The sequence below is a fragment of the Somniosus microcephalus genome, chromosome 5 (genome assembly GCF_052327205.1).
Source record: "Somniosus microcephalus isolate GS21.2 chromosome 5, FLI_Smic_1.0, whole genome shotgun sequence".
NCBI lineage: Eukaryota > Metazoa > Chordata > Chondrichthyes > Squaliformes > Somniosidae > Somniosus > Somniosus microcephalus.
The window spans coordinates 129,671,587-129,685,682 of NC_140991.1; the positions used below are offsets into that span (position 1 = coordinate 129,671,587).

At 48.4% G+C, this 14,096-nt stretch overlaps 1 protein-coding gene across 1 annotated transcript in view; it reads left to right on the top strand.

Moving 5' to 3' along the window:
* Positions 1-14,096, top strand: part of sema5a (sema domain, seven thrombospondin repeats (type 1 and type 1-like), transmembrane domain (TM) and short cytoplasmic domain, (semaphorin) 5A) — a 394,308-nt gene that overhangs the window by 212,102 nt on the left and 168,110 nt on the right. Inside the window, exons 5-7 of the mRNA XM_085988245.1 lie at positions 8,296-8,358; positions 9,521-9,619; positions 12,843-13,056. Of these exons, the coding sequence (XP_085844371.1) occupies positions 8,296-8,358; positions 9,521-9,619; positions 12,843-13,056 (376 nt within the window). The remainder of the gene's footprint in view (positions 1-8,295; positions 8,359-9,520; positions 9,620-12,842; positions 13,057-14,096) is intronic.

Below are 14,096 nucleotides of genomic sequence, written 5' to 3' on the forward strand. Positions count from 1 at the left end.
AATTTCTAGCCCTAAGATTTTTAATATTGTGATTACTATTCTTAAACTACTTAAAATATTGAATGACACAAAACACTGAGGGCTGGATTTTCATTCAGAAGTCGGGAAGGAGGCGGGACTACAACTTTCGGGTTTTAGTCCTGCCTCCATCGAGCTGCGGCCAATCCACGTGATTTTCCCTTGATTGACCTTGTTAAGCCCGCCCAGCGGGCTCAGCAGGCCAATTAAGGGCCACCCGGCAACAGGTGACGTCACAGACTGAAAATTTCATCTGTCAAGACTTGTTGACAGATGAAATATCAGTGTTTCACAGCTGTTTGAAGCTGTCAAACACTGACAGTCTTACTTCTAACCTGAGTCCTTCTACGCAGACTCAGTTAGAAATCTCGCTGGCACTGAAAACTGAAGGCTGTCACTTTTGACAGCTCGTGGCCATTCTGCTTTCTGTGCCGGCTGAATGATGGACTCCCGAAGCCTAGAGGAAGGAAGGCTGTAAAGGTAAGTACAGGTAATTTAAACTTCTTTACACACTTTAGACACACCAAACACACTTACCTTTGCACTCATGCACCCATCACTCACCTGAACACCGACATCTCGACCCCTCCAAGTCCTTCAACCCGACGGCCCGCCTACTCTAACCTGGCGTGGTTTGGAGCTGTCGGGAATCCCACACGACACCCTTCAAAATAGGGATTAGGCTAAAAACTGCCTGTTAACTACCTGTTAACAGGCAGTTAATTGGCACTAATCCCTTCCCGCCTCGGGTCGGCGGGTCCCAGTGCGGGGCGGGTACCCGCCTCCTTTGAAACTTACGTGGAGGCGGGTTTTGGGTGGGATGGTGTCGGGACCCCCGAATTCGGGATTTTTGCCCCCCGCACGCCTAAAAGCCCGCCTCACGGCACACTGAAAATCAACCCCTGACTGTTTAAAAAGTGGTGGGGCTGAAAATCTGCAGGTTGTAATCCCAGTGGTGATACTAGGATCTTTCCTGCCGATGCCCACCAGAGCTGATCCCACCAGATTGTATGGGGTCAGCAGGAGGGGACCTTGTTACCATGGGACAGGTGGGTGTGAGGTGGGCACATCTCTAGTGTCCACCTGACCCTTGGTGGAAGCGGTGTTGCGCAGGCCAACCCCCAAATCCGTCCGTACTCTCCGTGGCCCAATCTTACAAATATATATATATTTTTTAATGCTTTTCTTGAGGGATTTAGGCTGCTTCCCCAATTTTTGCTCTTCTAGAGGCCAGTTCGCTCCACTCACTAGATGTACCTGCCTCCATTGATAATGCAAGGTACCGATTAAGTCAAAGGGGGCGATTTTCCTGGAGCCGTCAGGCGGGCTTTCAGGCGTGTGGGGGGGGGGGGGAATCGCAAAAATAGGGGGTCGCGACTGCCCCCCGCCCGCCTGATTCCCCGCCCCGTCCAATTTTCACCCAGGCGTTTTTGTCCGACCCGAATCAGTCCCGCCCGCAGCAGGCGGGACTGGTCTTCAGGCACCTTAATCACCAATAATTGGCATCTATAATGCCATTTTAAGGGGCCCTTGCTATTTTCAGCCTTTTCCCACGTTAAACACGCCTGGTGGGAACCCCGCTGATGAAACCTGGCGTGAACAATATCGGATTGCTGACTATTAGCTGCAGGTCAATCAGGAGAGAAGAGATTTAATCAGACATCATTTGTAGGTTGCAGGACCTTGTTGTTTCAGGCTTGGGTCAACTTGTTCCAGGCTTAGGCACAGCTGTGGAAGGTTGGAGCCTCACACACTTCTCCAGTGTGAGCTCCTGGGAAGCCCCTCTCGCCACCCTCACTCAGCGCTTCCTCAACGGAGGCATCTACCAGAAGCATCGGAGGCCTTTTTTTCCTTGACTTCTTGGCATTAGAGGATCTCCAGCAGCAGAGGCGGCAGCAGCAGATCCAGCAACAACAGCAGCACCAGCAACAGCAGCAGCAGCAGGAGCGACAGGCTGTGGCTCACCCACCTGAGGCAGCACAGGCCAGCGCATGGAAGGCCGTCGGCGCAGGAGATACCCCCCAAACATGGTCTACAGACACAGAGTCAGCTACCTCAACATGACTGAGCAGCAGTGCCAAAGGCGGCTCCGACTTTCGCAAGAGGTAGTGACTGACATCTGCGCAATGCTGCAGCAAGACCTGGAGCCCAGAGCACCAGGTCGACACTCCTTATCAGTGGCCCTCAAAGTTACCACCGCACTCAACTTTTTTGCCTCGGGCTCCTTCCAGGGATAAGCAGTGGCATCTCCCAGGCGGCCGCACACACTTGCATCACGCAGGTAACCGATGCCCTCTTTGCCCTCGCGCACAATCACATCCATTTCACCAGGGATCGCGCAAGTGTGAGGGCGCAAGCACTTGGATTAGCTCATCTAGCAGACTTTCCAAGGGTGCAGGGCATCATTGACTGCACACATGTGGCCTTTAGGGCACCCCATCGCAATCCAGGAGTTTTTGTCAACCGCAAGGGCTTCCACTCCCTTAACGTTCAGCTGGTGTGTGACCACAAGAAGGAGATTTTGCATGTTTATGCCAAGTACCCTGGCAGCTGCCATGACTCCCTCATACTGCACCAGTCTACTGTGCCTCCGCTATTCAGGCCGCCAGACGAACTTCAGGGATGGCTACTTGGAGACAAGGGCTATCCCCTGCGGACTTGGCTAATGACGCCGTTGAGGAGACCAACCAACGAAGCTGAGGAGTGCTACAACTCCAGCTACATTTCCACCAGATGCATTATCGAGCAAACCATCGGATTGCTGAAGATGTGCTTCAGATGCCTGGATAGATCAGGTGGAGCCCTACAGTACTCAGCAGTCAGGGTCTCCAAAATTGTCGTGGTTTGCTGTGTACTTCACAACATGGCACAGTGTCATGGCTTGCAGATTCCTCAGGACCAAGTGGCTCCTCACAGACCCGCCTGGGATAAAGATGATGCTGAGGAGGAGGAGGAGGAGGAGGAGGGCGAAAACAACCATCCTGCAGAGGCCCATCAACCAGCGGCACCAATGGCCAAACCCTGCGCATTCCTACCTATTTGACCAGCATCCTGACAACTGCAAGTAATCCTCAATGTGAAATCCCAATTCGCCAAATGACACACGCCACAACTGCAGCAGTTGCCATCAGATTTTTTAAAAACAAGATACTGATGACATAATAACTATATACAAAACTTTTCACCCAAGTGACTACCCTTGTGATTAGTGGTGCTTTATTTTTCTCTTACGTGTGCTCCTATGTAGTGGTTCCCCTGTGGCTTCAGCAGATGTGGAGGCCCCTTGCTGACTTTCCTGCTGCTCCTGTCTCGACACCTTTGGCGGGCGTCCTCTGGGGTGGTGAGCCTGTGAGGGCTCGCCAGCAGTCTGCTGCTCCTGCGGCTGTGCAGGGGTTGAGACGCCTATCTCACTTGGTTTGGACTCCGGCGGGGCTCTGACCGAGGGCTCTGCAGTGGCATGGAAGTATGAGCGCGTGGAGAGGAGCCCCCACTTCCTTGAGGTGTGTCAACAACCTCCCTCTCATGGGTCAGGTCCCCCTCAGCGCCTGCAAGTGGCTGGAGAGCACCTTGCTGCACATCGGGGGGCCATGGGGACCCGTATCTGCACTGGAAGTCCTACTCAGAAGGACTTCCATGAAGGTCTGGTTTCTGTGTTCAATAGATGCCCATCGCTCCTCAAGAGATGTCATTCTATTCTGAACACTCACCATGTTTTCCATACCCTGGCGACTAAGCTCCTCCATAGCCATAGCCCTCCTCTCCTCGGCCGTAGGCCTCCTCTCCTCGGCCGTAGCCCTCCTCTCCTCGGCCGTAGCCCTCCTCTCCTCAGCCGTAGCCCTCCTCTCCTCGGCCGTAGCCCTCCTCTCCTCAGCCGTAGCCCTCCTCTCCTCTACCGCAGCCATCCTCTCCTCTACGGTAGCCAGCCTTACCACGGAGGTAGCCATCCTTTCCGTGGTGATGCGTTCATGCGCCAATGACTCCACTAAGGCTCTGCTCATGTTCGCTATGGACTCCTCCATTCGCTCCACACACGCAGCGACCCTGGAGACAAAACCTGCCAGAGACTCCTGCATCTGTGCATGGAGATCCATCACCTCTTCTCTTGCGGATGGACCCAGAGGCACAGGGTCGACATGCAGCTGAGCTGAGCTGGCAGACTCCTGCGCCCTCCGACGAGGACTCTCCACTGCTGTCCCTGTCTACACAATCTGCTGATGCTCACTTGTGAGCTGTGAAACACCAGGTGACAACACTGCTCTATGTCCCGAAGGTACCCCCGAGGTGTGAGTGTCTGCGCTGGTGCTGGGTGCGCTTACTTCTGCTGATGCTGCGCCCTCAGAGGTTGGAGCTTCTTCTGAGGAGTCTGGTTGCTCAGCCTCTTCCTCCTCCACAGTGGGGTTGGGGGCTCTGGATGGTCCTCTGGGGGAGTAAAGGAAAGAGTTAGAGATGTGATGCCAAGGTTACATGCACATTGGATTTTGCAGATGTTCATAAGTCCAAATGATGTAGCTTCAGAATCATAACAGCGACTCATGCTATGTCAATGAGAGAGATGGAAAACTATTCTGTCACCACCTTGCGGGACTGCCCCTGTCTCTCCTTCCCCAACTTCCGTAGCCACATCAGCCCCGACAATTTCCAGCACTCCTTCCTCCCAGGGGGTCAGGTGGGCTATTGAGGGTGAGCCTCCTCCAGTCCTGGCTCGCTCTCTGTTGTGAGCTCTCTTTTCCCGCAATGAGGGAGACAAGTGGAGTTTGAGTGAGAATGAAGGAGTGAGTGTAGAGATTGCATAGCATAGATACTTAGAGGGAGACAAAGATGGTGTGAGGCTACACGACCAAGGGCCCTCCCTGTGTGTTGTCAGTTGTGTTCAAAGCTTCAGAGTGAGAGGGAGTGTGAGGGCTGCATGGTGAAATAGTTATGTGAATGTGAGCATAGAGAGAGAGGGAATGGGTAAGGGTGCATGGATGTGACTGTGAAGTGGGATGTGGAGGAAGAGAGAGCTAAAGCTGAGTGCTAGTGGGGAAAGTCAATGGGGATCAGTTTGAGGGTGATGGAAACTTCATACTTAATTTTCCTGTATGGTGAAGGTCACGGAATCGTTTCCGACACTGTATCCAGGTTCTTCTGGTGACTCCCAGCGAGTTGACATCTGCTGACACCTGCACCCATGCAGCCTTTGTCTCAGTGGGAGGCCTCTTCCTCCCTGACCTAGGGAAGAGGACCTCCCTGTGGGCCCTAACCCCATCCAATAATGCCTGCAGTGAAGCCTCATCGAATTTGGACGCAGCTCGAGGTCTGGCACTGACCACAGCTCCTGCAGGCTCCTCTGCCGTCCTTTATGGTTCGTTTGGAAGCCTGCAGAGGAAGCAATGCTTGCTGTGGACCTTAAAAGCAGCACGAATGATGACATCATACTGGGCGGCTTTCTGACTGGAAATAGTCAATTAGCAAGGGTTCCCACACGCTGGAAATGAATTGGCCAATTGAGGGAAAATTGCATCAATCTGGCAGACCCATTTAGATTCATGTGGGAACCCCGACATTCGGGGAACCCGACAATTCCCCACACCTGCAGGAAAATTGAGCCCAAAGAAGCTGCAACTCTTGACAGTCGGAAGTCCCTGTCCCAGGCTGTGTCTCCTTGATATCATTTGCCTTGTAAGAGGCGGGCAGAGATTCAACCCCTTACAAAACAAGTAGGAAATGCCTGGCAGTGACAGAGACCTGAAACAACTGGGTCTCCGCTGTTTTCCGAGGGGTCCCACCAGTCTCCTGCCAGAGTTTCTCCGGTGGAAACCCTCAGCAATTTTGTCCCCGATAAACTTTGGGACTTTAATGTTGGTGTAATGTTATTTGTGTATGATTATTACCACATTAGTTGAATTGGACTTTATTCTTCAATAGATGTGCTCTTCAAGCTGTCAGATAGAAGATAGGAGCAGGAGTAGGCCATTCGGCCCCTCGAGCCTGTTCCGCCATTTAATGAGACCATGACTGATCATCCAAATTCGGTACCCTGTCCCTGCTTTCTCCCCATATCCCTTGATTCCTTTAGCCTTAAGGAATATATCTAACTCCTTCTTGAATACAGTTAATGAATTAGCCTCAACTACCTTCTGTGGTAGAGAATTCCACAGGTTCACCACTCTCTGGGTGAAGAAATTCCTCCTCATCTCAGTCCTAAATGGCTTACCCCTTATCCTTAGACTGTGACCCCTGGTTCTGGACTCCCCCGCCATCGGGAACATCCTTCCTGCATCTAGTCTGTCTAGTCCTGTTAGAATTTTAAAAGTTTCAATGAGATCCCCTCTCATTCTTCTAAACTCTAGTGAATATAAGCCTAATCGACCCAATCACTCCTCATACGTCATTCCTGCCATCCCAGGTATCAGTCTGGTGAATCTTTGCTGCACTCTCTCCATGGCAAGAACATCCTTCCTCAGATAAGGTGATCAAAACTGCACACAATACTCAAGGTGTGGTCTCACCAAGGCCCTGTACAACTGCAGCAAGACATCCTTGCTCCTGTACTCGAATCCTCTCTCTACGAAGGCCAACATACCATTTGCCTTCTTAACCGCCTGCTGCACCTGCATGCTTACCTTCAGCGACTGGTGCACAAGGACACCCAGGTCTCGTTGCACATCCCCTTTTCCCAATCTATTGCCGTTCAGATAATAATCTGTCTTCCTGTTTTTGCCACTGAAGTGGATAACCTCATTTTATCCACATTGGGCAGATGCATGGCAAATGCAGTATAATCACCCAACCTGTTCAAGTCATACTGGAGTTTCTCTGCATCCTCCTCACAGCTCACACGCCCACCAGCTTTGTGTCGTCTGCAAACTTGGAGATATTACATCTAGTTCCCTTGTCTAGATCATTTATATTATATATATATTGTGAATAGCTGGGGCCCTAGAACCGATCCCTGCGGTACCCCACTAGTCACTGCCTGCCACTCGGATCAGTATCAATTTTTTGTGAGCATACTGAAGTGTCCAAAGGGTCTAAAAGAAAAAGAGTAAGAGAAGTAAACAAAGGGGAGAAGTTTTGTGATCTTTTAGCACAAGCTAATGGTCAGTCTAAGGGCACGAAATTCGGTTACAGCCAGTTTGGGGGCGGTAACCGAGTTAAGGCCGGACATTTAGCGCCCAGCACGGAAGTACCGCCCCGGCCGCTAAATTCAGCTTACTGCCCCGCACAGGAAGTGGAGCGCAATCTCGTGCGCTCCACTTCCTGGTGGGGTGGTAACCGAGGCGATGTCGGGGCGCGATCGGCAGTGCTCGGTGGAGGCTCCGTGAAGCGCTGCCACATTTCAACGCTCCTCCCCTTCAGTTAAAGGGGAGGGCCGCTGCGCACTTTGCAGCGACTCCGATGGCCCCAACTAGGCCACCAGGGCGGTGTGGTGCCGCCGCAATAGGCAGGCAATGAGACGTGGTGCTGGGCAGCGCGATGGCGACCAGGACCATGCCACGGCCCACCACAGAGGGCCGACCTGGAGGTTGGCCAAAAAAAGAAAAAGGCGGTGCGGATCGCGGCCGCACCTCCCCTTTAAATACCGCCCCGCGAGCGGAGGTCGGCCCGGTTCGCGACCCGCGAGGTTGGCGCTGACATCGCCCATGGCAGCCTCGTGAGGCACAGCCGACTTTCTGCCACGGGGCGGTAAGGGGGCACAGCGGGGTGCTAAGGGGTCACGGCCCAGGCCGCTGCTGGTGGGGGCGCGGTGCTATCAGGTAACGCCTCCGCAATGCCTCGCCGAATTTCTCGGGAGGTGCTTTTTTCGCTCCCTGGGCGATAAGCCCTTTGCACCCCGTTAGCGCCCAGGCGGTGCAAAGGAGCCGAATTTCTAGCCCTAAGTGTTTTATACTGTAATAGAAAGGCTGTGGAAATATGTGTGGATAGAAACTTGTATATGTGTATTTGCAGTGAATACATTTCAACTCTTTATGTGTTTGACTTCCCTTGCAATACTTAGCTGCACCATCTGTGTAGGAACTAAAGAACATCTGTTAGAAATGCATGCTTATTGATGTTAATAAATGACGCCTGTCTCACCACAACATTGGGCCAATTAATTTCAAGTATTGTTCTATGCGTATGTGTGGGAACCTTAAATCTGTGGAATTATTTTTCACAAAGACAATACAGTATTTCATAATTAGAACTGCTCATCATAGGTCAGCATACAGTCTGTGTAGGCTCTGAGGAACGTGTTATGGAGTTGGATGTAGCCTTAAGTGTAACCTTGTGATTTTCCCCCTCTTTCTTTAGGGAGTGGAATGGCGTTCCGACGAGACGACGAAAAGAAGCTGCTTCAGTAAAGGCAAAACTGAGGTAGGTGGCAATTGTTCTCCAGGGAATAAGGCAGAGTTCTGTACCACGAGGTGAGTGGGAGCTTGGGCTGCTCCCTGACACAGGGTGGCATCTTTCCAGCAGCAACGTTAGCAAACGCTTTAGCACAAAGGCCACAGAATTTCTAATCAGCCCCCAAGGCACATTTAGAAAGAAGCCACATTGTATTTTAATACCATGAATACCAACCATTTGTGCTTCCAACATGTTTGGAATTTCAGCATTAAAAAAATACATCACTGCCTTTTACTGGATAGACATTCTGTGTTGCTTTTTAACATGTTGATGTGGAACTGAGTTAAAATCTGGGCACAGTGGTTTCAGAACTCTGTTGAAATCAATATCACTGTGTAATAATCACTTGTTGGCTAAATATCTCAGCCTTTTTAATTAATTCTAAGTATAAAGTAATAAACAGTGTTATTCATCTTGCCCTCCCCCGATTTTCAATTTCTTTATGATTTTGGATGACAATACTTCACTCATTTAAAAAAATTCTATTTGTAATGGTATGGTGGAAGGAGCTGCCTCAGATATAATACATAATAACTGAGGAGCCGGGGCAATCCCAAAGTCTAGGTTTATGACCCTGCGTATAGTGAGCTGCACATGAAAATATATATTCTATTCAATGCTGCCGAGATTCAAGTGTTTTAAGACTGGAAAGCATTGGCCCTGTCACTGGTGAAGATGAACTTTTGCCATCTGACCCAGGGCAGAAAGGCTGCCCCTTATTCCAGGAAAAGCACGTGAGTGAAGACTTGACCTGTTGAGTCCTTGATCTACTTTGAGTCAGCCTTATTATTGTACCAAATTACCTGTAGGGAATCAGGAATGAGTGATGATTACTGTCAGTCCACCCCAGTTACAGAAAACACCCACAGAGCATTCAATAGGACCCAATGTGTTCACTGAATGATACCAAAATTACAGTGAATGTACCACCTACACAAAGATAGGTTGTTAAAGATTCAGTCAGTGCCAGTAACTGAGACGTGATTCTTTCAGTTGATTAAATTGCATAATAATGATCATTTGTGGATATCTGAACCTGATATTATAGAACAATTGAAAGAATGCAATGCAAACTAAAACTTACGTTTTAGAGATTTTTTTTTGCTAAAGCTGCCATGTGTCATTGCAGGAGGAATGTCAGAATTACATCCGGGTCCTACTTATCAACAGAAACAGGATCTTCACCTGTGGAACAAATGCATTTACTCCTACATGCACCAATCGGACGGTAATTGCAATCAATTCGTTCTCTGCATGTTTAATTACAACATCATTACAATTAAACCAGAACATGATTGATTAAGTTCAAAGATACAGCATCATGTGATTTCCAGTTTATCTTGGCTCAGTGCAATACATCTTAAATCTACACAGGATGTGACTTCCGTTGCAACCTTCATGTGATTTCTTTAAAATTTAGTTAATTTACAAAGGCTTTGACTCCATTTCAATTCTATATCAATTTTTAACAGGTTGAAAAGATACGTGTAGAAAAACAAATGGCAGTAATTTAGTCGACAGCATCTGACAATGTCGTACGAGAGAGAAGCTGAAGTGATTTATGGGGAGGCATAGAACTCCTGAGATTCAGTTATTATAAAATATAAAAAATGTAAGGTAAAAAAGTGAAAACAGAATAGTCCCAAAGTTCTTGGGGTTGAAATGGGTGGAATGCAAGATCTCCACTGGGAGGGACCAGGAATTTGAGGCAGAAGCCGGGAATCCACCCCATTCACAGTCTCCTTTTAAATTCCATTGGTGGGATCCATTGGCGGATCTTCTTCCACTGCCCCTATGTCAAGAGGGTGTGTTCCCAACTTCTCTCGCAGAATATGCACAGGTTATGTTATATAATATGGGTATCGCCTTGTGAAACCAGAGGGGATAGCAATGGATTTGCTACACAAAGTCAGATGATGTAATACAATGTACAGTGATGAAGCCTATAGGGTGCTTGATGAAATTGATGCTGCCCTGGGATTGTGTTTGCTTTAAACAGTAAATGAATAGGCATTGCTTCTTTCATCGACGTCCAGGGTAGTTTTTCATTTAGAAATCTAACCACTCCATTAGTAAGGTATAAGAATTTTATTTCATTCAAGTTGGCTAGTAATCAGCCCTGCAATGTAGCTTCTAAGGATTCTTAATTTAAAGGCAGATGTTTAATTTTTGGCGAGTAGTTTTGCCATCTTCTTCCCAAAGTTTGCTGTGTCAAACTGAGACCAAGGAACTGGTTAAAACACTTCACTTCTGGAACTTGGGTTCATATTCAGCTGGAAAGCAGTGAAGATCTGCTCTCCCTACCAGGTATAAAGACTGACATGAAATTAGTTTTTATAGTTTCATGACACAAAGTTGTCTTGAATTATCATTAAATTGGTTGGTTTGGAAATTGAGGGTGCAACACTGGTGCATTTAGGTACTTTTCTGAAATTTGGGCTAAAACAGAGTAACCTGTGATTTACCTAGCATGAGCATGATTAATGCTGATTGCGAATGAAAAAATTGAGCAAGTGTTTCTTTCCTCAGTGCCCCTCAGTATAATGAGCCCCATTCCTACCAGAAAGGTAGATATGAGTAACAGAAACTATTGTTTTAGATTTACTTTATCAATGTTCTTTTAAACATGAATCAAAGACTATAACTGAAGATTGCAGTCTTCGCTCTGACAAATAAACAAGAACTATGGTTGAAAGTCTTCTCCGCAATCCTGCCCAAAATCAGGTACGATTGTGGCAGAGAATGAGGAAACATTTGAGCGATGAGGCCTGCTACTATCTCATCGCCTCGACTAGGGTGTTTCTTCCACAGCTGCCGCTGGCCACTTCTTCCCTGCCCGCTGCATACAAATAACGGCAGGGAGGCAGGGCACAGATCCCTGAAAGATTCACCTCCTTTCCACATACCGCTGCTTCCTGTGGCTGCCACCAGTAGGCAGAAACCTTCGGAGAGCTTCTGGCCCTTTGAGTTCTGTCTTCTGGTGCTTCACGGCATCCCCATTGTGGCAGCCTGAGGAATTTCAGCCCTCACACTGGCGGGTTTCCACTTGGCATCAGGATTCCTGCTGGAAGTTTGTTGTGCATGTGGGATGACCCAGGGAAATGGGGGCCAAGGCAGAAGGGTGGGCAGAAGCCTTGCCCCACTGGAACTTTGTCCTGTGAATTAATTTGTGGTACTCCAGCCATAGTATTCTGAAGTATTGTTCCTGAGGACAGTTTACTATTTGCAAGTTTGTTTGGGCCACATAACCGTCCCTTATATCACTGATATACCTGGACATTATGACCAACTAAACACAATTAAACCTGTTAGAAAATAGGTGGTTATTGTTGTATGTGAGATTTTAAAACACACACACACTTCAAGTCTGCCAGGCAATGCCAGAATGTACAGCAAGGCTGGATTTTCATTGAGGAGTCGGGTAGGAGACGGGACTACAACTTTTGGGGTTGTAGTCCCGCCTCCATCGAGTTCTAGCCAACTCACGCGATTTTGACTTGATTGACCTTGTTGAGCCCGCCCAGCGGGCTCAGCAGGCCAATTAAGGGCCACCCGGCAACAGGTGACGTCACAGATTGATATTTCATCTGTCAAGACCTTTTGACAGATGAAATATCAGCGTTCGACAGCTGTTTGAAGCTGTCAAAACACTGACAATCTGTACTCCAAGTTAATTCCTTCCTGTCAGGATGATTCAGAGATCTCCCCGGAACAGAAAGTAGAATGCTGGAACTTTTGACAGATCGCGGCCAGTCTGCTTTCTGTGCCGTTGAGATGAGGGACTCCCGAGACCTGAAGGAAGGAAGGCTGTAAAGGTATGTAAATGTAAGTACAACTTCTTTAAACACTTTAAACACACCAAACACACTTACCTCTGCACTCATGCACCCATCACTCACCTGAACACTGGACATCTCGACCCCTCCAAGTACTTCATCCCGACGGCCCACCTCGCTAACTTGGCGTGGTTTGGAACTGTCGGGAATCCCACATTTCACCAATGAAAATAGGGATTAGGCTAAAAACTGCCTGTTAACTACCTGCTAACAGGCAACCAATTGGCACTAATCCCCTTCCCGCCTCGGGGAGGCGGGTCACAGTGCGGTTTGGGTACCCGCCTCCTTTGAAACTGGCATGGAGGTGGGTTGGGGGCGGGATGGGTTCGTGCCCCCCGATTTCGGGATTTTAACTCCCCACACGCCTCCAATCCCGGCTCCACGGCCCAATGAAAATCCTGCCCCTAGTGTCCACAAGTAACATTATCAGCCCTTGAAGTCTAGAAGTTAAGTCGACAAAGTACATACAAAGCTACTGTCGGAAGTGACAAAAAGAACTGCCTGTGCACATTCTTGAACATGCTGTGATTGAGAATATTAAATTATGAGTTGCAATTTATATTAGGTGCGGTAATTCTTAAAGCTTTATTGGATTGTTTTCTTCCCTTTTTGCAGCTAACTAACCTGACAGAAATCCACGATCGCATCAGTGGCATGGCTCGCTGTCCATACAATCCACAACACAATTCCACTGCTCTGATTACATCTGCTGGAGAGCTCTATGCTGCCACTGCCATGGACTTCCCGGGGAGAGACCCTGCCATCTACCGCAGCTTGGGAGGGCTTCCTCCTCTACGCACTGCTCAGTACAACTCAAAATGGCTAAATGGTGAGCACCGACAGGGCAGAGATGCTTATGGACATTAGTATATAACAAAGAGATTATATACCAAAGGATCCTTAAGGCCTTTAATTACTACAGTAGTAATGTTGGATGGAAATGTAAAATAACAGGAAGATTACACAGAGAAGATTTTCTGAGGCCCTCCCACCAGTGCACTGGGGCAATCGGGTAGCTGGATGCCCGATTTTCCGAGGAATGATTTGGGGACCAAACATGTGGCCATACCAGCATGCATGGGCTTTACTTCAATATGAAAATTAACTTTAAAAATTCCCAAACTGAATGTTCCAACTTTGGTTGAAAGGCTGTATGCACCTCTTCCATATATACTGCGCTCATGGGAGTCCTGGAACTTGAGAAGGCCTCTCGAATTGAAATGGCTGTTTTATTTGTTGGTAAATCTCTTATTCCAGTGGCGCGATGGTGTCACCAGAATTGCAGCTGATGGGATTGCCACCTCAGGAGAAATGGGTTCCACTCAATTTCTTTCCTCTTTGCTCCAAGTGTGCCAGATTTACCCCCTTTAAAGAGCAAAATGTCTGTTTTAAATTCTTTGCAATTTTAGTTCCATTTTGATTGACTTAATAGTTGATTTTGCTTTTTTTTTTCTACACCTCTGCTTTTACTGGAAGGTGGCCTTCAGTCCCAAATAGGGCCACCCTGCCTTTGTGCACCTCCTTCCACCATCGAAAGAGGCAGTGTTTCCCAATTGTTTCTACTGTACTAGTGCGAAGAATTAGTCAACCTTTCTGTCACTACCACAACTTGCCCTTTGATGGTGGGCTGCATCCCTTTAAGAACTGTTGCCTTGTCACATTGTCCCCTCCTAGCCAAATGCCCTATAGGTCAAATTATCTGGACAGGCTTTTTTTGTGTTAGTAGCCCAGACAGAAGTGCTCCTGTTGTAAAATTCAAGATGTCCTACCCCTGAGGTGCCGATGCAGGTGGGCCTGTGCCGTGGGCCAGCTCAAACCTGCCCTATTCAGATTTGAAAAATTGGAGCTAAAGGGTATGCATTGATGGAG